Source organism: Acartia tonsa, chromosome 3 (genome assembly GCF_053477335.1).
Source record: "Acartia tonsa isolate MP-2025a chromosome 3, ASM5347733v1, whole genome shotgun sequence".
NCBI classification, from domain to species: Eukaryota; Metazoa; Arthropoda; class Copepoda; order Calanoida; family Acartiidae; genus Acartia; species Acartia tonsa.
Genome location: NC_137262.1, coordinates 32950921 through 32976683, shown reverse-complemented (window position 1 = coordinate 32976683; position 25763 = coordinate 32950921). Strand labels below are relative to the sequence as shown.

General features: G+C 29.3%; 1 protein-coding gene across 3 annotated transcripts in view; it reads right to left on the bottom strand.

The window, feature by feature from the left end:
• Nucleotides 1-17974, bottom strand: part of LOC145313926 (uncharacterized) — a 227395-nt gene extending 209421 nt beyond the window's left edge. For all 3 annotated transcript variants that reach the window (XM_080153580.1, XM_080153581.1, XM_080153583.1), the window contains exons 1-2: nt 17930-17974; nt 17051-17561 (exon numbers count right to left, since the gene is read on the bottom strand). In XM_080153580.1, coding sequence (XP_080009706.1) covers nt 17051-17084 — 34 coding nt within the window. In that variant the 5' untranslated portion in view covers nt 17085-17561; nt 17930-17974. The remainder of the gene's footprint in view (nt 1-17050; nt 17562-17929) is intronic.
• Between the last annotated feature and the right edge of the window lie 7789 nt (nt 17975-25763).

Here is a 25763-nt window from a genome sequence, read left to right as displayed (position 1 = left end):
AGGGTAAGCCAGCAAAAACTTCTTAATCTTTAGAAAGTATGAAAAAAATAATTGAATTAAGGAATTGAATTAAGGGGAAGTTTATCTGCCTCTCCCCCCAACAAAATTAAATACCTGAACCTAAAAAAAGGATTTTGCCATGTCTTGTTTATTACATTTCTAAATTACAGATTCTCCCTTGGGCTAGGGGCTCAGTTGCTTGTAGTCTGATAAATAAACTTAGAAAAAGATAAAAAAAAAACATAGGATAAATATATGCAGACAGTATTTTTATCAATCATAATTATGAATAAACAACAAACACAATATTGTTGTCTAATCGGAAATTGTATGCTGTTCTTATTTCTCTCTCTCCTTCTCTCTCTTTCTATCTATCTATATTCCATTTGTTTATCTATCTATCTACTCTTGTTCCTGCTTCCCTAATAATATTATGATTTTTTCTGTGATTTTAAAACAGCTAACCAACAGTTGTTTTTTAATAAAATAAGCATAATTATTTTATAATTATGCCTTTAAAATGTTGCTTTTTGATATATTAATAGACAATACCTATCTTGAAATAACGTTCAAATATTAATTTTTAAAGAGTTTGCTATATTGTTTCATTTGCTGGATTAAAAGCAAACCTCTTCCGTCTTAACTCTTGTGAAGAATCGGAACTATTCAAAATGATGTTTCCTTTAACTTACTATTTTTTATTTAAAATCTTTGAAAGGTTAAAACATTAGCTTTATTAAGTAATAATCGAATTAATGATTGTGCCTATCTTATTAACTGGCAGAATAGTTATAGGTCAAACTCTCTTTCTTTGAGTAAAATATCATTCATAAAATACAATATAAGACGATTAAACATTATTTTGGAAAATTAATTTCACAGTTTTTGAAAAACATACATTCAGACAATTCCGATAAAAACAGAGAGGAAATTTGAACAGATCGTCTCAAGATAATTTTCAAGTTTGTCAGAAAATAAAAATCGTAGGATGCCTATATACTGATACGAATACAATATTGTATGTATACTAGCTTTAATTTAAAATAAATGTATTATCATTTGGATCTTACACTATATTATCATGTAATCTAATAAAGTGAAACTTGTATCTGACAAAAATAGAGATCATCCCCATCCCCCCTCTTGCTGGATCAACAAACTGACCAATAAATGATTTCCATGTTAGCAACCAAAATTGACGACAATTTTTCTCCTTCATAAAATCCACGTATATTCTACATCCATTCAATTTACAGACATTTAAAGGACAATTTTTATAAGTAATTTACTAGGCTTTTTTCTTATGTACCATTTGTATTACGTTAAACAAAAAAAAAGAGCCAAAATTAAACCTAACATAACCTACCGCTAGAATTAATATCACAAATCCTCTTATTTTCCAACTTACTAGTAAGATAAAACTCCTTATTCTCAATAGTATGTATACAAACCATTCTTATTACCCTCATACATAAACAAAAGATGTATGCTTATTACAGGCGCAGCTGCTCTCTAAATAAGTCCGACTGAGTTATTTTGAAGAAAAAAAGTATCATATTGTCATCTAAAGGGATAAGACAATGGCAGTTAAATCAAAAACATCCCAAATGATGATACATAAAACCAATTAATTAAAATTCATTAAAAGTCCCCAAAGTTGTAAGCAAACGAATAAAATGGGACCAGAGTAATAAACAGTACAGTGTCCCCTCCCTCCCTGAATATTGTAAACTAATTTAGAGGAGGAAAAAAGTAAAATTGTTCTATTTTTTAGGACTTTAATAGAATATTTTAGTTAAAACGCATCTAATCGTTTACAGTATAGTTTCACTAAAAAGCCAATAAATTGGTTCTTAGAAGTGAAAAACTGTTTGGCTATTAAATGCAAATTTGCTAAATGAAATAATTAATTGGTAATGACCGTTTGCGCAGCCACATAATTGGCTAATTCAAGATATTTTTTAAAAACAGCAAAAATTTTAATCGATTAGCTAAATTAGTTTTAATAACCTATGACATCATCATCAACACATAAATTGGAATATCTTTATAGTGCCTATAAAAAAACAACACCATACAAAACAAATGACCAATAACAGGCCAGTATACATTTTAATTGACTAATGGTAGGTAAGTATGACGTCACTTTTTATAGACACTATAAAAAGCTTTCATAATTTGTTACTAAATCTTCTTAAAATATGAAGCAAAAATGATTTTTTCTTCATAAATGTTTAATGCACTCATAGAGGTCTAGGAGTTATTCACGAAGAAAAATTTGTCTTTTAGAAAAGTTGAAAATTTTATATCTCCCCCCCCCCCCTCAACTACTTGAACAGACGATGCCATCATAATGAAAGAATTACATAGTACCTATCCTATCAATTAAATTCAATTACATTGTATGACAACTTAAAAATTGACCAAAAAGCGCATGAAAAGACAGACCCACGAATTATAGACAATTTTAAAATATTGGTTTTATTACATACGATTCTTTGAGGGTCCGGACACTGGCAGATAAAAAAACATAACTATCCTCTTAATATTTTGAAGCTTCTAAAGTCAGAATGTAACCTACAAGAATTAAAGTAGAGATTATTTTTTCGTCTTTTGTCCTATTCCTTTACCTTGCATATATGATTATTGAATTATTCGTTTCAAATTAAGAAAACATTGAAAGATGCTCATCAAATTACTTTTTGTCTGTCCTTCCGTCTGTCTGGATCAGAGTCTCCTTTTCAAGAAAGTCTTATTATCTAGCTAAAACAGATATGCTACTATAGACAAGCATAATAACTTTTCCAGCATTGGCTTCGAAACCGATTAGTATCAGCTGTATTCCAAACGGTTCTCAGTCATACTGAAAATCATTTATAGCATCGTATTACAGGCAATTTTCCGCGAATAATAAAATTAAAATGATAAAATCAATACCAGTTTTGTTCATAATCTTATAAATTTAATATCCGCAGAAAGCTGTCTTTAATACGAATCGATTAATTAGTTAAAATTTTATTTTTTAATAAAAAAAAAAGACATACCTATTAACTAAGTTGGTGAACCTAAATTGTAATTTATAGAGATAGATACACCTTAGTAAAGATTAGTATACTTTAAAAATCCACAAAGCGGACGTTATTTAAGCCCTAACCATTTATCTACCGTTAATATTGTACAATGTACATAATTAATCATTTATTACCAATTCTTTGGGCGTGAGTGAATTTTAGATACTTACATATATAAACTACAGTTTAACTCAAAAAACAACAAAAAGATAAATTTCGCGTATTGGTTTAGATTTAGAAATGACTGTGTTAAATATTTGGCATGAAATTTTAGTACTGTACTTTAATATCTCGCTAGCCACTGAATCAATTAACTTTTCAATTCTAAGAAAGCTTTACTTTGGTTTCAGGAAGGTTTGGGGCTATTTTTGTACCCTCTTATGTAGCCCTAAGATGCTTAAGGCGTAGTTACTGTGATTTTAAATAGAATAACTTTAACTTTTTTCTTATTTTAGTAAGGTATTCGATTCATAAAAATTCTGTTTTGTAAGAACTCTCAAATGGGCTTAAACAATTTATTGAGGAAAAAACTATAATATATTTTTTGTCTGCTTCCTTATATAACAAAACATTACTCATTTTTTATAAAAAAAATACACTAATGATTTTTAAAATATACTTTTTCCTTAAAAATTAAGATAATTTTTTTATTAAATGCTTAAATATACAGAAAAATCAGTTAAATTTATTTCAACTGTATATTTGAAAAAGGTAAAATTGTTTTAAAAATCATACTTGAGTAAAATAATGATATATCTTCAATTGATTTTAATGTTTTAGAGTTTTTATTTTATTTCAAATATACAGTTAAATTTATTTCAACTGTGTATTTGAAAAAGGTAAAATTGTTTTTAAAATCATACTTAAGTAAAATAATGATTTTATTTCTGCCACCGTTTAGTTGTTGACATTAGATCCATGACTTTTGTCAACTATAGGTATAGTTGAATTTTCTCAAGAACATAAAAATCGTTTTAAACAAAATTACACCCTTTTTATATCAAACTAATTGGTTGATAAGTTTAGCCACTGAGGGTTTTTACCATACAATTAAGATTTAAGCCAACGAATGAGATATTTGTATAACTAACTTTGGAGACAAGTATAATTTACACTCCAATATCTTTTTCTTCATTGATTTTTAAGTCAATGTTAAGTCCTAATTTAGGCCTTATTTTTGTAAATTCACTACAATTTAATATATATCTATGTCGATACAATAAGAACACTTAAGTATAACAGGACATATGTACTGTCCAGGGTCAATAATTGTAGACAATTTATCATTCACGTGTCAGCGGACAAAATGAATAGGCACTTTTTTCATTTTATTCAATAATTGAATTTATCATTTGTTATAAAGGCAAATATGTGTTCAGCTTTGACAAAGTTATGAGGAATATACGGGGATAGGTTAATAGAAGATAAATTATTTCTTTTCATTTGTTGTTTTTGGATTAGGTGAACATAAAGTTGCTTTCTATTTACAAGTCCCTGCCTTCCCTATAATTAACTTTTTACAAGTACTAGAAAGTTTTAGCGATTCCCATGAAGATTGGGTTATTACTGTTTTTTTTTAATCTTCGAGCAAAAATATAAAAATCTTCGAAATTTAAACAGGACATAAATTTTGTTATGTTTAATTTAGTACAATGCACAAGTGTAAAATTCAGTTTGATACCTTACAGTTATTGAGGACTTGTCTATAATACGATGATATACATGATTTTTCAGTATGTCTTTGAACTGGTTCTAATCCAGCGGATATTAATTGGATTTTTCAAACCTAGATATTCAAAAATTAATATTAACGAGAGAAATGATATTACTTGGTGAACTCATAAATAGAAAACATATTAGCTTTTTTTTGTTTGATTTACTCTAAAAATCTAATTAAAAAATCCGCAAGTGCAAAAAAAAATTGCGAAGCTGCAAATTCTTTTCATTATATTTGTTTACTTTTGATTAAATAAAATGAGTTGTAAAAATAAATTACAATTCAAACATGGCTTTGACTTTTTATAATAAACTAACGGATCATTGGGGATTTGTGTCTTTTACAGTTGGGTGGTTGATCATAATTAACCTCTCTTAAAATATATAAAACTACCCTATTTTGAAAAATAGCATTGATTTATTTGTCTGTCTATTAAAATCTTGCTCACCCCTTAACCGGTTGAGAACACATCGTCACTAGGGGTAAAGCCATTAGTGGTATCTATAAAGTAGAGGATGTTTTAAAGTTAAGTCAAATCGTCTTTACCAATTTAGGAAGCTTTATAGCAGACAAACATAATAAATTCTATCCTTATTGTTATGAATGGACGGAAATGTGGACAAAGTTAGTTATAGAGTAGATACTGATTGGCAATAGAATCTAAAAAAAATATTTATTTTTAATAGCATTCGATTAATTCACATTTTACCTTAGAATGAACGTACAAGAAAAATGAGTTATAGATTGGCTTTGCTTTTAAAAAATAAATAAAAATAAAAGAATGACAAAACTGGTTGGATCAATTATAAGTGGGCTAATTGTAGAATGATAGTTAAAACTACTTCAAAACATCGGGGGGCAATTTTCCATGTGAAGTTTTTTGCCAGTTTCCCGTTAAATTTTAAATGAACCACCCTTCATTTATTAACAAACACAACTACGTCCATTGATAGTAAAGCAATAGTGAGAAAGATCTCCAGTAATGATAAACAAAACAACCCCGACCACAGGTTAAAATTATTAGTTGAAAATTTTGACTATTGCAACTTTAGAACCAACAAATAAAAATTCGATAAAAAGCACCCAAAATTTTTAGACCTACGAATAACAAATATAAAACTTTGAATACCAGTGTAATTAACTGTCTAATGACCCTTCCCTTATAAATATCTTATAAATATGTAGTTTTGTTTTTAATGACGGACCTTTGTCTGTAAGTTCTAACTTTATATGTATTAGTTGCCACTGTTCTTGGGCAGTGGCATACCCCCATAGGACTCTAGTATGACGAAGTTTGGTTCATACGGTGAGAGGTTATTTTGTTAAGTTCATTACAGATTAAACATATCATAAAAGCTACATTTTCTCATGGCAATATAATATTATACAAATAATTAATCAAGTCCTGTATATGATTATGTCATAAAAGTTACTTTACATTCTACACTTTAAATCATAAAAACTTAATATTGTTGATTAGTTTAATTAGGGAACTTGTTTTAGTTGTATTTATTTATTTACTGTTAATAAATGCATAATAAACAAGGATGACATTATTCGTCAAAAGCAAAGTTCAAAATACCAACAAACATACAGATTACGTAAGAGTAGCAGATCTTAAGATATAAAGAAACATGTAATTTATAAAAAAAAAATACAAATATGCACAAGCGCGATAGAAGTCGTCATTTCCATTTTGAAATCATTAAATTATAGCAAAAGTCATTGCAAAAATAGTTAAATTTTATTACATGAATATTTATTTAAGGTTTGATATTGATAGGATAATTCTAACATTCTAGTAAAATATAGATATATATCTGTACGGACTTATGCTTATCATAGAGTAGCTGCGATAATAAATTTTAAAAGAAAGAAAATTCAAATAAGGCAGTAATAAATTAAAGTCAATAAAAAAGATAAAATATTAAAACGTCTAGAAAAATCAATGAAAACAATGTACCAAACACAATATGAATGCAAGAAGACAGCAAAAACAATATTAAGATTCCAAAGACAAACCGACCACGTCATTGGAGAACAATTTATAACAATGTTGCTATCTTAATCATGATTTTGGCCAACTTTGATTCGCTTTTTGTGCCCCTCTTTCCCTATAGCAAAAATTTCACACAAAACAACCAAAAAATAGAAAAAGTTCTCTAACTGTATTCTGTACTTTATCAAAATAAGACTTTCATTATAACATCATTATTAAAACAACGTTTTGTTAGAGATTTAATATAAGAGAATCCCAAGCTTTTTTTATTTAGAGCGGGGTAATAAACTGAATTTTAAAAAAATGAGGGGGTAAAATTGGGTATTTCTTAAAGTCTTGGACGTCTATGATTTATATTATCAGTTAGTACTACTTTTATTTTATTCCTTATTGTCGAACATTTCCATTGAAAATATGTCGACCACGATTCTACAAAGTTTAAAAGTGCTTTTTTGGTAATTTTACTACTTCTTTGCTGCAACATATTTTAACGTATGCCTACATATATAGATTGTTCCTATATGAAAAGCATGTGCGAAGCCTTATTTAAATGGGCATACAATATTCAAAGTAAACTCTGCTATTTTGTTTCATACATAAAAAAATAAAGTATCGAACAAAAGAAAGACTTTGATACCACTAATAAAATTATTTTTTTCTTCAAAATAACCTAAATTCTTTCAAGCAGTTTTAATTAACAAAGAACTATTCTGCAAAAATGATTAAAAACTTTAAAAAGAAGTTTAAGTTTCCAAAATTTTGATTTATAAATCGCATTTCTTTAAAATTAACAGTATTTTTAGACTAATAAATCAAAAGTAATTACAAAGTATGTAATTCATTCTTAAAGAAAAGAATTATATATGCAACAAATATATGAAAAACAAGGATATTTATTGTCAGACACTTTGAAGGGAATGTTTAAACAATATGTGTTTGTTCTGTATAAAATATCTTAAATTAACAAAAGTCGGTTTAATTTATCTCTTAAGGGCGAGCATAATTGACGTACAGACAAATAGATGGACGTACTGAAGAACAGACCATAGATTTAGATATAGAGAAGCCGTGCCGTTGTATAACTGTTACCAATACGTGGAACAAGTAAATCAATTTGAATTTTTTACCATTTTAATGCTTAGTAATATGATCATGCATTACTCCATGGGTATAATTCAGTAATGAAATGCAATTTGGAATAATTGATTGATTGATTGGTCGGCTACTGCATATGTATGCTGTATATATATATGTATATATGCTCCAATTTTTATTAGCGCAGTTACTCTTGGAGTTTTAGATTTCCAAACTCATTTTGCATTGAGTTTAATTATAAGTGATCTAAGATAAACAATAAATAAATGTACCAAACAAACAGTTTGAACACTGTTATAGTTCGTACAATCCAATTAAAATTAAATACTAACTCCTCAAAGCCTGGAGGCCAACTAATAGCAGAACATGTTTACAAACTTTGGTTGTCAGCATAATTTAAATTTCGATGTATTTTCTCTTTCAATAAAGTATGAATTACTATTATTATTGATTATCATCTTATCATTGTTTCCAAAGGCTAAATTGAGAGCTGACTAGCGACTGCTACATAGATTTTTTAAAGTTTTTTATAGAACGCTCTAATTTTGATATGAAAGATATCATCCTTGTTTTGAATAAAATTGTATCGACACATGATAATATTATTGTTATGTGTACTGCAATTTTCACAAATAAAAGAGATTAGGAATTATACAAGTGCTAGTAGTTGCCAGCTGCCATACAGCTTATAGCCATCTGCTAATAAAATGATTGCTGCTTAAAGGTTTTAAAAATAAAATGTATAGCATCATGATTCTTAACAGTCGGATAGCTTTTAAACGTTTGTTCATTTGAAACTAATTTGGGTAATAAGCCTTGCTGCTTTTGGATATAATTATTCTTGATAGTATAAAAACTCCCAAATAAATTTTAAAATAATTAATTGACAATACCTGCTATGTCTGACCTGTGGTATTGTTTCATATTTGTTTCCTACATTTTTTATAATTGATTAATCGTGATGTAAGTTCCATTTTTTTGTTCAATTTTACATGCAAAAATCGCCAAATTTTATTGAGAATTTGAATCATAACTTAATAACAATGCCTTATTTTAATTTCTACAAACTTCACCCATAGCATTTATGGGAGAGACTCCTAAAACCATTCCACTAATCAGAAAAGCTTTACCTTCATATATTTAATAAAAATGTTAGTTTTGACATGTTGGACTTTTTGTATCCCAACTTTTTTGCTGAGATTGTGGTCATTTCAAACAATCATTATATTAGACTTCAATTGGAAAAAGAGACAGAGAGAGAGAGAGAAAGAGAGAAAGGAGATAGATTTAAAGAGAAATAGCAGAGAAAAAAGATAATCTATGTGACTGTATAACAAATTAGATCTTAAGAATAATCCAACCGATATGCTCTCAAGGGCCCTGGGAAGGTTTACAGCTATTTTGGGGGAGGGTAATAACGAACCCCCATGAGAAATCGCTCATAGAAATAAAATTGAATTTATTTTTTTTTGGGGGGGGGGAGTTGACTTCCATTCCCCACCACCTCAAGTGCCCTAGTAACTAGTACACGCAAACCCCATAGAACTGATGAAAATAAATTCTAACAGACAATTCGACCATACTATTGATTTCCTCAGGTACTTTATGTTTTTACATATTTCCTTATCTCTGAAAAAAAACTAGATAGATATTATTTGATGATTACAATACAATCAAAACGTAACAATTGTTGCTGCTAAATTATTTTTCAGTCATTATAATATTTTACTACAATCAATTTTGGCATATTGCATTTTGGAAAATCAGAAAAAAAATCACTTGTTTTCATAAAAAAAACATAAGTCAATTATGACTTTTCTTTTTATATCAGCAAATATAGTGCAAAAATTTATCTTTACTTATTTTTTTCACTAAATTCGAAAAAAAATCTTATTTTTAAACTTTTTTTAAACTATGACAGTATTATGTTTTTTTTATATTTAGCTCATGATACTTTAAAACTACTAATTTTAATTTGTTAAAAACAATTAATGGGATGAGTAAATCAATTTAAGTCAATAATTTGATGTATTAATTACATGAGTAAATTAATATATACTGTCCAACGTACAGGGATGTAGGAAAATTTAGATACTAAAAAAATGAGATATTTAGAATAGTTAACTTCTAACATATTATAATCATCTACTGTTATTGTTGTTATATTACTAACATGGAAATGATGAATGTCTTCAATTAAGGATCCATAGGTGTTCATTATATTTATATTTAAAACAGCATAGTATAAAGTTAACGAAATTATCAAAACTTTCACTTAGATCAGTAACCGCTGGAAAGACAAGGTTGTTTTTTACAGGAATACTAGTTCTGCGGCGGTTTAAAGCTATTTTCTAAGGGGGAAAGGGGAGTAGTTTAGTTTTTTCAAATTCCATATAGCACTTTTTAAAGCTATTTTAAAGGGGGGGGGGGGATTAGTTAACAAATTTCTTTCAGATTTCATATATTCTTATATACGGATTTTTAAAGCCGTGATATTTAAAGTAGACCCTAACTCATTAATCTTTGTCATGACCAAGCATGTATATATTTATATGCGTTCATGCATATTAAATCTAACACTTTAAGCATATTATTGATATATAATGCATGGATATTGAGTATGCGAAAATCTACTGCAATATCCAGTTTTCTATATCCATTTATAGAACATTATAATAGTTTTAATTATTAAAATCTAAGATTTTTTATATTTAGGGTTTGTCAATCCGTAATGAAACACCAACCTTTAAGTTATGATTAAGTTTTTTACATTTTTTTAATTTTTTCTAAATAATTCAAATGCCGTATCGATATGATTCTTGATATAATCCAAGAACGATAAGACGTAATATTTTTATCAAAGCATCTTTATAGCTAAACACATCTAAAAATAAAAGTATGGCTGATTTGATGAGCTTCACACATATGGATGTTATCATCCTTGTTCATTGAGTAAGACCTCACATAAGGAAGGTCAAAAAAAGAAATAACTAATTGAAAATAAGGAGTGCCTTTCTTTCTTCAATATACAGAAGCTGGAATTAATTAAATCATCTAATCTAGACAGTGGTTTTTTCGTTTGCCTTTTTTATTTAGTGTTCCTTTGTCCCTTGTTTATAGGGGAGGGTGGAGAAGTTTAGAAAAATAGCCTAAAACCACTACAAGACATTTATAAAGCTTTCCTGAAATATACATATAACTCGGAACACCCTTTTCCGAGAACTTAAGCTTCAGACAAAAAAAATCCTTACTCTTGTTATTGTATATTGTAGGTTATGGTACATGTTTACTTTGCTTTGCTAGTACGTCTTGTTAGGATTAAACCTACAAACAGAAGCGCATTGCTTACAATTTTTATGATAAATGATAAATAATAGTTATTTCTCGCATCGTATTATAAACAGCGGATATAGAATGCACAATTATAAGATTAAAACCAGATTTTTAGCCCCGATGTGCCGAAGGCACTGGCTAAAAAAACTGGTTTTAATCTTATGATTGTATATTTTTATATTCGTAGAAAGCTGGATATAATACGATGCTAGACATAGTTTTTTCGTATGGATAAGAACCGGTTCCTATCCACCGGATTCGAATAAATACGAGAAAAAAAGTTATTGTTACTAGTACATTTACATATGATCTTATTTTTTGAAAAAATATAAAGTTTGTCAATAAAAAACTTATATATGATGTTCTCAAAATAATCTTTTTTATACAAATCCAAATCAGATCAATTTTCGAAGAGTTGGTGTGCTTTTTGTTGACCATGAAACTCACTTTTTTTTGCTGTTGGAAAATATCAGCAAACACTTTTTTACGCCATTGTTTCATTGTTTAAAATTCGTGCAAGTTGGGGGGTGGGCAATAGTGTCCGCTTTTTATATCCAGGGAAATTTTGTCCGGTTTTCAACCGGGAAACAATGTTTGGTCAATTTTTAGACATTTTTAGTGGTGCAGCTACACTATCGCTCATTATGTCACTTTCTACGTCTGGAATGGTGACTTCTATGCTACTACAGATGAAAGTCTGATTATATTCTTAAAATAACTTCTCTGTAGATTATCTGGTCTGTTCGTCTGCTTTGGTTAGATTTTTGATTTTAGCTTATAAATAATCTTCTTAATCAAATAAATAAAATTATCTTAGTGCAAAGGTAATTAAATTAATTGATATATGGTTTATAAAAATCAAAATTAATTTTCTAAATCTATTTTTAATATGGATTTAATTGATTTTTTACAAGTTTAAATTTATGACATTTTTATTTCAGTACATACATCACATACATTTTGGTAGCGGATACACTCATTAACAGTGGTTTTACATATGTCCTATTATGTAAAGTAGTAAGTTTTTTGTCTGTAGCTTAAGATTTAAATAACTACTGAACCGATTAAGTTCTCCCTTTTAGGAAAGCTTTATATAGCTCCTAGGATGAATTCAGCATATTTTACTTTTAGATTTTAAACTTGGGTTTGTTTCAGGCTATTTTTCATCCTAGGGGCGCATCCGCCTCTTCATTTAGATTTATGTCTGTATGTTGTTTTACTATTTTGTTTATATCACTTGTTTAAAATCATTTTTTACTGCAAATTGATAAAATATATAAAAAATAGTTTGAAATTATTACTACTACCACCAAGGAGGTAGGGCACATTGGTCTGTTTACAGCTCTAGTCCCCAAAGTTTTTATGTTAACGTTTCCTTATTCATTATTATTTATTTACTTAACAACTTTTTGTACTTTTTTTGAAGTTTAATTATGGTTGGTTTATTATGTTGAGTTCTAAACGTTTCAACCACTTATTGTAATCTAAAGAAGGGGTAATTTTGCGTATCATTATTAAGGATGTACATCAATTTTTCGGCAATTATCTTATCCCTTTAGATCCCTGACTACCACGGTTGTAGGTATTTTTTGGTGGGAATTTTTAATACAATATCTATCAAATAAAATACTGTTTATAATTTTTCTACAAATCATGGCTATTTGTAAAAATCAATATTTTACAAAACTGTGAAGAACAGTACTAAATAAGTTTTTACAAAAATTGGATAGCCATATAAGCTAGTCAATGTGATAAATAGACTTACCTATTTGCTGTAATCTGTAACATTTATAGTTATTTATCATTTAAAACTAACAGAAAAGTTGAAGAAGAAAAATAGTTTTCCTTCGGTTGCTATATCCTAGAGGTGATTTTACAATTTAATAAAAATACATACAAATGTTTTTCTAGGAAAATGCATTTTACATTTCAAAATTAATTGATTTTTTAACAATTTAATAGAAATACCTATTTATAAACGTTATTCCAAGAAATTAATGTTTTCCATTCTTCTCTGGCGTTAAAGATAACCATGACTTGGTAAATTAATATTGAATAGTAGCGATGCTACTGTATAGTTGTATATAAAAGTCTATATGGCCCTTAATAGCGTTTTTGTGTAAAAAAAAAACATTTCATTTTCTAAAAACTTTGATTAACAAATAAATCATTGGATTTTTAGATCATGTTCTATTATAGAAATAAGTAAGTCCTGAGATGGTTTTGGGCTATTTGACTGCCCTCCCTTCCCTTAGATACTAGATGCGCAGCCACTAATATGGTAAACTGTTACTAAGCTTATCATAAATATTTTTAGTTTCAGACAGATGATAAAATAATATCTATTTTTAATTTTATTTTTAGTTTTCAAATAGCTGAGTCTTTCTACAAATGTTTAACATCATCCTTGTTTTTGATATCGTAAACTGCCATAATTTATATAAAACTTCATACTAAACATACAGAAAAAAATTTGGATAGTCATTCAAAGGAGCGTAGGCATACGAGAGATATACAAAAGGTTATAAAACAAGATAAATTTTAAAGAATCTATGTAAATGGTGTGTAAGAACTTTCTTTATTGTAATTATAGCTGAAACATTTGATCAACATACCATAGCGAAAATTATTAGGACTTTTATATATAGTTTAATATTTTGACAAACTTATAGAAACCACTAGATACCACTGAAACTCTACTAAAATTGCTCTTAAACCTACCAATTTTCAAACTTTGGCCACAAAAATCCACGAACCTCAAATTTGACTTTTAGAGATACCTTAAACGACGTACGCAAATGGCTTTTATTACTTTGGGTAAAGATACAACAAAAAGTCAACAAATTCATTTTTCAAAATTAATGTTTCCTACACTAACAAAAACACTATGGATATTGTTTATATGCATTAAGGCATACTTTTGGTTTGTTATTTTCAATATAAAACTATAGAAATTAAATATGAAATATTGGATATAGAATGTACGTGGATGTATTGATGAAATTTGTAGTCAATTTAGGTTGCAAACATGGACCTATTTTTGTATTCTGTTTGTATATCTAGTATGAGTGGGGGGATGGGGTAAAGGAGGTGAATGGAGGCTATCGTTTTTTAGCCAGCTGCGAGTATTACTTTATTAGAGTACATGAAAATTTGGTGCAGCATCAAAGAAAAAATATATCAATTGTTAAAACAGTGTCGATTGACTAAAAAGGTTTATTGTTGAAATGCTTATAGGTTCTAAATACATAAATTGGTTCTGATTAGAATATCTCTTCCTACATATCTAATAACATATTATATCATTTTAATCATGTAATGTTATATTATTTCTTTGAATTCTAACATCGTGCAAAGATAACTTTTATAAATGTTACATTGTTATAATATCTGGAATAGGATATGTATGCTTAACAAGGATGATAACATCCATAAAAGCAAAGCTTTAATACTAGATGATAAGACAAAAGAACACAAACACTTGTAGTGTGACAGAACTTACTAAGCAGAATATTATTTTTTTTTGGTTTAAACAAAATTGTATATAAATGTCCTGAAAAATTGTATAAACACAGGATACTGCTTAAGGACATATTTACATTTTTAGGACTTGATTTTGGCGATGCTTCACTCATAATAGTGTACCTTGTTGTTCTAGGAATCAATATTTCAAAAATCAGATAGATAGGATAAAAATATCATACAAAAAAGGTATAAAAGAGTTTTGAATGGGCTTTTTAGTTATAATCTTATTATTGTTGCGCTTATTATTGACATGACTGTCCTTGTTTTCCTATTGCCTATTCCAATCCACAGATATTAAAAACATTTTTCTCTAACTAACGGAGCATTTAAATCATTCAAAGAAAAGATGCAACCCCCTAAAAAGAATTAATCAAAATTAGTGTGCCTACAATCATGTTAAAATTGTATTAGGAAAAAATCCGTCAAATTACTGTAAAACGAGAAAGATTGTATCAATAGGTAGCGCAGTAACAACAAGCTAACAATATTTTTTAATATAAAAACATTTGAGAAGATTCATTTTGTAAGATTAGATGAATAAGATTAATTAAATTAATAACAATTTTAAGTATATAAAAGTTTATAAACGAAGTAGAGGTAACATACTATAAAAATTCATAATAACATTATTAAAATGTTTGTTTCTTTTTAAATGTACATCAAAATTCAATATTTGGTATTATATGAACATAAAGTCATAAATTCGAGATAAAAATATTCTTTAATGTCAAATGCACTTTAAAACGTTGTTATGATGAATCATTAAAAGTTAGGTTTACCTATCAAAATCGATGTGTATATTTATGTAGTATATAAAGTCATTCCCTTATGACATAAGGTTTCATCATGTAAGATTTTCTTATTGTTATAAGCATTATATTTTTGCTTAAAATAACGATACTGTTTTATATTTCGTTAAAGTCCTAAGATATAGTAAATTTAGTTTTTTATAAAATCTTATTTTTAGTAGAAAATCAGCAACATTATTTAAAAAATTTGAAATATTGCCAGTATGGTTTTGAAACCGATTAATACCATAATAAATTTGGTTCTTAGCCATGCTGAAAATCATTTATTATATCGTATTACAGAGAATTTTCCACGAAAAATAAAATAAAAGCTCTTTATGATACGATGCGATAAATAACTATTACTGTTTAATAAGATACTTAAAAAGGCATAATTTACTATAATTCTGAATATTTTAAGTATAAAATTCTTGTAAATATTTGCTAAGACCTCCTCAAATAGTTTGAATAAATTTGAATTTAATTGTAATATGGATATGTTTACTTGTAATGCTACTATGTGAATAAATTAAAGTCAAAGGTATGATGATAGGCCAATTCAAGTTTTCATTTGAACAGTATAGTATATATTCTAAAGCTTATAATATCAATAACGATTGAACCAATTAGGTACTCTATTTTAGGTTTCAGATTTAAGTCTTTTAAGCTATTTTCTATCTCCTCCATGTACCATAGAATACAGAGCCCATAGTTCCAAACAAAATATAGCTTCTACTTTTAGAATCAGTATTTTATTGATTACTTGTCTTTGTACTTTTAAACTTGCGACCTTTTTTGGTGTATTGGATATCTAGAATCATTGACTATCTATTGTCTGTCTGCCTGTCCGTAGAAAAAGTGTTTTGATATTTATTGGAAAAAAAGCATAATATCTGCACACACAAAAAATCAAAGATCATTAAACGTGTAAAATCAAAAATGACCATCATTAACATGTTTTAGTTGTAATATATATCTAGTTATTGTGGTTATAATACATGCAATTCTGCGTTTTAGAATATTTATTTTTGTTACAACTTTAATTTAATGGATTTTTGCTTTTTAATATCAATCTGACTTTAATTCTAAATTATTAAATCTAATTTTTTTTCAAATAAAGATCCAAACATATTTCTTTTAATTGTATAAACAGAATATTATTCACAATTCATGAAAAAGTTTTGTAAAAATGAATAAATGATAGGAAGCACTTACATTTAAATCCGAAAAATAAAGATGCTACGATTTTAAAACTTTTTAATGTCGTCCTATGTTTCACTTATTTAAAATACAAATGGTAAGTTTTAGATTGATTGGACTCTTCTAACCTGCCTAGATTTTAGAACATTTATATGAACTGTCTTATATTTAGATTGCTTTGCTTGTAGTAACTTTTAAATAACTTATTTTTGATATGTATGAAAACAAATGAAAAGAAACTATAATAATAAAAAAAATGTGTAGCGCAACTAAAAGACAAATTTTCGTTTCAAATGGTTCGCAAAAAAACTTTATTCCTTACCTTTAAACACAGATGAACACACAGACTCCAACATTTTTGTACAGAAAACAATAACACTAGACTCTCTCTACACACACACAAAGTTTTTAACTATCTACTACAAAGATAGGTGGTGGGGATTGGGTGGGGGGCACGAATTGGATTCTTAACCCTATCTGTGCGTGCTGTTCTTCTACAAGGGGGAGCGGGTCAGGGATGTAGGGATAGGAAGAGCAGGGCAAATGGAGGTTGGAGAGGGCTGGAGATGGATGATATAAAGCTAAGCGATCACTAATAATTTATCACTAGGGTTCGAAGCCATACATTTGGTTATCTGTAGCTCTTCTTATTGAATGACTCTCTCTACTAACAATTGTGGGGGTGGGTTGTGTCCTTTTTTATAATACTTGGTGCAGGTGGTGCTTACTGCGGGGGCTAGATCTCGATGCCTAACCTCTCAGAGTAAGGATGTATGGTTGGTTGTGGGTAAGGTACAACGGGGTTATGGTTTTGGGGGAATGCCCTGCTTCGGCTGAAGTAAAACACATGTAAAAGGATTATAAAAACTAAATAAATTTAATTTTCATTAAACAAAGCTTTTTTATCGTACCTAATTTTGATATTTTCTTACGTTTTAATCTGAGGTGAATTCTTTAAAAAAAACTTTTGCCTCACTAAAATTTAAGTGAGGCAAAATTATCCCCTCTAAATTTTTAGTGAGCGTTACTGATTTTAGTGAGGCAAATTTTTTTTAAGAATTCACCCCTGTTTCAAAAAAGTATTTTAAAATCATTTTATAAAAACTACAAGGTAAAAAAATCCACCATACAAAATTTGCAAAAATTCGCAAATTTTCAAAAACGAAAAAATAAATGGCAGAATCGTCCTTTTGCAATATGCCTGGAGAATTTTTGTTCTCAGCGTCAAGATTTAGGAACAACTAGCAACCCTAGGCAGAAGAGTTTAACTTTAGCGGGGGGGGGGGGAGATTAGGGGTCTGCTAACTATCCATCCCTTCATGTTGTTGTTAATATGACCCTCCGAAAATGTTAAACATTTACCCCCTAAGGGTGGTTGGAAGATGTACATTTATATGTATTAACAGGGAAGTAAGTGCCATCTTTTTCACCCACCACCCCTCCCCCATCCATGCTCATGCATGAATATAGTTAAATCAACCCCCCCCCCCCCTACCCCTTAACATATGCAACAGCCGGCAGAAGAGTTAAATAGGGAAGTATCTCTCTCTCTCTCTCTCTATTTATCTATCTATCTCACTCTCACTCCGACGAATTCGACGTCAACGCATAAGCAAAAGAATTAAAGGAACGATCTTTTGCGTCCATCCTACCAACCCCCCTCCCCTTCCCTTTTCCCTTTCATTTACCTCTAACCATGCAAAAGACGGACGCAAAAGCACCGGGTTTTGTTCCCTAAAAAGGAGCCATCTTCCTACCAGCTTGTCCCCCCCCCCCTCCCCGTCATTCCTCCTAGGAAAGATATCCAAAAAGTCCATCTTCGTAAATATTTCCCCAATCAAAAAGTAATCCTTCCCTTTTTTAATGCTAAACCTTGCGCATCCTTATTTGGGGGGGGGGGGGGTGAAGGGATATATGACCGGGTCATGAGGAGGGGGGATGTGACGCATATTTGCGTACACGACGCGAAGAAGATTAGGGAAATAGCAGGGGGGGGAGGGAGAATCAAGACTCGCATGCAGATTGTATTATATGTTAGATGTTGCTCTTTACACCGAACTTTTAAACCCATAAGTTTGAAGCGTGCATGTTTTAGAATGTAAATCTGTATTCGAGAGGGATGGAAAGTTGCAGAAAAATAGCCTTAAACCATCTAGTCATCTATGAAATGCTCCCCTTTAATAAAAAAAAACTCATATGTGTTTAAGCTAAAAGCTTTTTTTATTATTATCTAAGGATAAATTATTCTTCAAATCAATATTTTTTAGCTAAAATTGGACAAGATTTTATGTTTTACATCCCTGGATCGAACAATAACTAAATAATAGATTTAAATAAAATGTTAATGATGGAAAAGCAACTTGGTTCGAATTTTTAGTTTAATTGTAACAATTTTTAAAGAAAATAAATAAATATAAATATAATCAAACTATTATATTCAATATTTTCTTGACAATGTTTTTTTAGAATCAGCTTTTTGTGATAAAAAATGAGAATAAACATGCAAGTCAAATAAGTTTCAAAAATTATGCAAAATTTTAGTGCACAGGGCTCTCAAGCAACATCTCAGCAACACACACACACACAGAAACACACAATCACATTAACACACACACACACACACACATACACACAGTTCTATGCATGGTACATCAACAGTTTCTGGGGTCATACCACCCCCAAGCCCCCCCCCCCCCTGTAATATTTTGAGGGGGGGTACGGGTCGAAGACGTTCTTTACGCTCATTGCATACCCAAAATATAAAATGGGTAATGGGATTAAAGGGGGGGGGGTGGTAAATAAACCATAAAATAATAATACCTATATGCTATGGTATATGTATATTGTATTAAAACAAGGAAGACAACACAAAAAAAGCGAAGCCCAACAAATCAGAATATCGGTCAATCCAATTCTATGAAACTTTTAATTTAAAACAAATTTAAAAATTTTAATCTTTCATAAAATCGAAAAATGTAAATCTCATAAAATATTGCAAGATGATAAACAAAATACATAATAAAGGAGTCAACATTTCAAATTAAAATTAAATGGACTATTCCAGCATGCTGAAATTTGATGTCAAATGAGATTTTTAAAAATAATTTATTTAATATTATGGAGATTTTACCTTTTTTGTCAAAGGAATACTCATGCAAGATTATAATCTGAGGAAGATTGCTTTCTAATATGTCCAATGTAGAGATCTAAAGGGATAAGACAGTGGCCGATGATGATCACCCCTTCTTTATATTACATTTAGTGGTTGAAACGTTTCAACACTCATAAATATTTAATAAAAGTCCCCAAAGTTGGTAAGCCAATTAATAAGAAACCGTTATTATAAAACTTTGGAGACTAGTGTATTAAACAGCCCAATGTCTCCTCCCTACCTGCCAGTTTTTTGGTAGATTTACTTGTAGCTTTGTGCCTGTGTGTCTAATTGCTTGATCTTAACCTGCCCTGGTATTAATTACAGACAGAGACACGTATACAAAAATAAATCTGAAAGAATTTGTGTCGAATAAGATCTCACTAACGACAAAAAATAAATTTTCCAAGTCAGGATAGGTTATTCCTCCTGGGTAAATGTGTTGGTTTAAAGTAAAAGATCTCTGAAATGGTTTATGATTTTCAAAGTAGCCTTCTATACATATATATACAATTACTACAAAGGCTAATCCTTAACTAGTTATATATTCGATTCTTCATGTCCCAAAGTAAGATATCTAAAACAGCAGTATCAATAGGCTTTTTATTTTTAGGTAGCTTAGTATTCATCAGGGCCCTGTCAAAAAATTATGCAGATAGGACGGGGGCAATGAGCTGTTTATTACAATAGTCCCAAAAGTATTTTAATAACGTTTTCTTATTAATAACTTTGGGGACTTTTTAAATTTTGATTGGTTAGTTCATTAAGTTTGGTGTTCAAACGTTTCAACCACTAATTGTAATCTACAAAAGGGGTAATTTTGTGTATCAGCATTGTCTTATTATTGAATATATCTTATTTCTTAAGAATAATTCTTCCTACCTTGAGAATTAATTAGACAGTGTATGTTGAAAAACCAAAATTCTCATTTTTTGGTCTGACTGAAACTTTACATAGATTAGTTAAACAGAATCATGATTGCTGTAAAGCCAGGCGCGTGTTGATAATATTTAGCCTCAGAAAAAAAACACGATTCATTACAAAGGATTTTTTTCTTCAGAAAAGTTCGTGCAATCAAAAAAAACGCTGCATTTAATACTCACAACTCTTAGGTAATCCCTCCATTTTAAAACAATTGCAATCTATCGACAAGCAATTTGCTATTTATAAAGTGGCAATGACTGATAAAACGATATTCTAATGAAAATTTGATAACAATCCAATGTTCATTATAAAAGTATACAAAAAATATAGTATATTGTTCTACTCTTTCTAATTATTCTATGCAATATTTATTACTCTATACTTCATTATCAAGCCACAATGTAGTGTTCCTATAATAAAGTTAATTATTAATTTTTTTCTAGTAGTAAGTTTCTTAATAAAATGTTAAATGTTAAAGTCGTCATTTAAATCTTTCTGTCTATATGTTTGTACTGAGGAATCTCGCTAACTGCTGGCCCGATATGGTTCATCTTTACAATGTAGCTCCTCATAGGTCTTAGGAAGTTTTTTTTAACTATTTTGGGGAAGGGTGCCACCACTTCTCAAGAGAAATTGCCCCTAGAAAAAAATGACCACCCACCAAAAATAAATATGTTTTACTTTTTGTAACCCAAAAAGCATTATTTAGCTAAAATGAAATTTTAAGCAGTTTTATGATGAATCTTTATGGGTCAAGATATTTAATTAGATCAAGGTCAATCATCTTACTAGTGCACTCTCACTCAAATCAAAATTCTTCTTTTTTACAGCTGAAAAGTGTAATCTAATTGAAATAGGATTCAATAACAATATGTAGACTGAACCTTTTTAAAAGCGAAGCTTTTCTATAATTAGAGATGGTCCGTCCGTCCGTCACAGAGAGATAGCTCTTTTCGTTAATTTAAATAGGTTAGAATTGTCCTATCGATTCCAAATTTTGCATGGTGATTCCTGTAGTAGTTAGGTACGGTTTAGAAAGCGTAGCAACTCTATAACCGTTACCAGAATGTCCGTACGTCCATTTTAAACATGTTGATTTTTTTACTTTTTTAACAACTAATTTTTATGTGATCTAATTATCCGATTGATCTGATTTTTGGTATATTGATTTTCTGGGACAATAAAGTATGATGTAATAAGCGAAGCAACTCTATAATCAAGTCCAAAAAATGTAAGTATGTCCATAAGCATTATCCTGTATCAAGCAGTTTTTCAACAAATTTACTTACAATTTTGCTTCGACTCTTATACATTTATATTCTGATTATTTAGTTCTTACACTTTACAAGTGTTAATGTCCGTTTGTCCTGACGTTTCAGTGCTTTACTTTTATGGATGTTGTCATCCTTGTTATAATAAAGCAAGAATGACAATATCTTTAAAAGCAAAACAGTTAGTGAGCTATATAAACCAAGGATCTAAACTGATATGAACAAAAATTCTAATTTGATGCACAATCTCAATGATGATATGCAAAATTAACCCTTCTGTAGATTTAAATTATTGGTATGAAAGTTTATACCAACAAATCAAGATTAAAATAAAAGTACCCAAAGTTTTAAGGCTTACAAATGAGAGTATGTTTTACTAAATTGAGTAACACTATAATTTACAATTTCCCATCCCTCTTTTAGCATTCAGGTAAACACAATTTTGCTGTTATTAAAAGGTATCAAATAGCTGTAAGGAAGGAACACAAAAGATCAACATATTGCTTGACCGAACAGTTTTTGCATAATTTATTTTAAAAATTATTGCATTAATTCATTATACATTTTTAACAAGCTTAGAAACTTAATAATAATCGGGAATAGTCCCTTTCGTAACATCGCCCCATAAGGGTTGATTCGTCGTATTTTCAAAATAGCTTTGATAGGTTATTTTAGGTTAGGTTAGGTTATATTGGGTCAGGTTATTTCCCACACAGGGTTAGGTAATTGGCCCCGCAGGGTTAGAGCCCCCCGCAGGGGCTAGAAATAGGAGAAAAGCTACTGTGAAAAAGAATCGCATACTTTACTAGCATATATCTAGCATATGACCCAATAAAATAGCATGTCTACATAATGCCGACATTTTAAAAAAGGTTTAGTCATTGGAGAAAACACCCTGAATCTTAAGTTTTTATTGGCCGTTTTTTTTTAAATTCAAGACTTGAATTTAAAAATTGAAATCAAAAACCTTTAGTTGAATATCTTGTATTTTTCATAGGTAAAAGTAGCTCGATCTACTTTTCTTATGGTTAGAAATAGATTATTTTAAAACTTTCCTATGCGGTATCTTTTATATATAAGGTAATATAAAAACCATGTAATAACTGTTCAGTTAACACTAGTCGCCGGAAGGAAAAAGCAGTTTTTTGAAATGGGCTATCTGAGATTATTACAGATTCTGATATATACATATATAGACTAATGAAAAAAGCAAAAAACGAAATCAAAAGCGTTCCTTCTTGGATGAAAATCCGGGAAAAAGATTTTAGCTATTTTTAACCTAAAATTCACATTGGCAAGCCTGTATAAAAAATACACACACATTTTAAACATGTCATTGCTTAGCACCTAGAAGTGGTAGAAAAATGCTACACATACCATTGGAAAGCTCATAACCTCTAGTTTTCATATTGGTATATAACGTTTTTGTACTATTATTAGTTTTTGAGCTATCCTCTGAAGTATACACACGTTTTAATTTTGAGAATTTTAAGTTTGATACTTGTTACACAAACCTTTTTAAAAGCGAAGCTTTTCTATAATTAGGGTCGGTCCGTCCGTCCGTACGTCCGTACGTCCGTACGTCCGTACGTCCGTCCGTACGTCCGTAACGGATAGCTTTTTTCGTTAATTTAGACATGTTAGAATTGTCCTATCGATTTCAAATTTTGCATGGTGATTCCTTTAGTAGTTAGGTACGATTTAGAAAGCGTAGCAACTCTATAATCATTACTAAAATGTCCGTACGTCCATTTTAAACATGTTGATTTTTTAACTTTTTTAAATAGCTTTTTTCGTTAATTTAGACATGTTAGAATTGTCCTATCGATTTCAAATTTTGCATGGTGATTCCTGTAATAGTTAGGTACGAGTTAGAAAGCGTAGCAACTCTATAATCATTACCAGAATGTCCGTACGTCTATTTTAAACATGTTGATTTTTATACATTTTAACAACAAATTTGTATGTGACCTAATTATCTGATTGGTCTGATTTTTGGTATACTGATTCCTAGGACAACAAAGTACAATATTAAAAGCGAAGCAACTCTATAATCAAGTCCTAAAAATGTAAGTATGTCCATAATCATTATCCTGTATCAAGCAGTTTTTCAACAAAGTTACTTACAATTTTGCTTTGACTCTTATACATTCGCATTCTGATTATTCAGTTCTGACATTATACAAGTCTTAATGTCCGTTTGTCCTTCCATTTCAGAGCTTCGCTTTTATGGATGTTGTCATCCTTGTTTAGATTATATTACTTACCACCTAGGAGTTATAATTATTATTAGCTATATAATTATTTTATATAGGTAAAATTTTATATTTTGGGTACTTTTAATTTTAGCTTAATTAAAAATTGTCTTTGAAATGTGTACAGTTTGTAGTAAGAACCAAGGAGGGAGGGCCGGGGGGGGGGAAGTTTATACACTTATAGGAAATGAAATTCAGTATAAATTTTTGCCCTGGATGTTTTTGGGCTTGTTGTTATAGTTATTAACCTTTTTGTAAAATCTCTTATATGATTAAATCTACCAGTAAAACTTTAAAAATTGAATTTTGGCACTTTTCTTCTAGGGTCTAGTGGGTTAAAACAGGCCCCAAAACACTAAAATCTAAGGTCTAAGCATATTTTTTGAAATATCAAGCAAATTTTTTCAATGTAAACCAAAACACTAAAATTATAAGTTATGAGCCTATTTTTAGAGATATCAAGATGTTTTGTTTTTTTTTATTTAAAATTTATTCTCCTAATTGAGATAAGTAGCCACTAATGATTTTTTTGGCACTTTCCTTCTTGGGCTAGTGGGGTAAAACAACCCCTTAAACATTAAAATTATATCTCAGTATCATATTTTGCCCTGGCTGTTTGGACTTGTTGTTATAGTTATCAAATGATTCTTTTTTAAAATTTTCTTATAATATTGGATCTATCTTTAAAGCTTTAAAAATTAAATTTTGGCACTTTTCTTTAGGGGCTTTTGGGGTAAAAAAGCCCCTAAAACACTAAAATTGTAAATAAAGAGATTATTTTAAAGATATCAAGCTAATTTTTTAATGTAAACATTTCACATAATTGAACTAAGTTGTCACTAAAGATTTCATTCTGGCACTTTCCTTCTAGAGTCTAGTGGGGTAAAACACCCCCCAAAATACAAATATTATGAGTTCTGAGCTTATTTTCAAAGATATCATGTTGAATTCTAATAAAACTTATTTCACATAATGAAAAAAAATGTTTAGTCCTTGAAAGAGAGTGCCTAATTGAAATCTATAGTGATTTGAAAATAATGTATTCATTAACAAAATCAGCCCAATATTTTTAAAAATAAGTTTTAGTAGTTTTGGAGCAGTTTTACCCCACTATTCCATAGAAGGAAAGTGCCAAAACTTAAGTTTTACTGGTAGTTTAATCACATAAGAGATTTTACAATGATCTATATACATTTCAAAGACAATTTTTAAATAAAACTGCATTTTTTACTTCAAAAGCCCCTAAAGAAAAGTGCCAAAATTTAATTTTTAAATCTTTAAAGGTAGATCCAATCTTATAAGAAAATATTAAAAAATAATTATTTGATAACTTGAACAACAAGTCCAAACAGCCAGGGCAAAATATGATTCTGAGATTCTTTAGTGGCTACTTATCTCAATTAGGAGAATAAATTTTAAATTAAAAAAAAACAT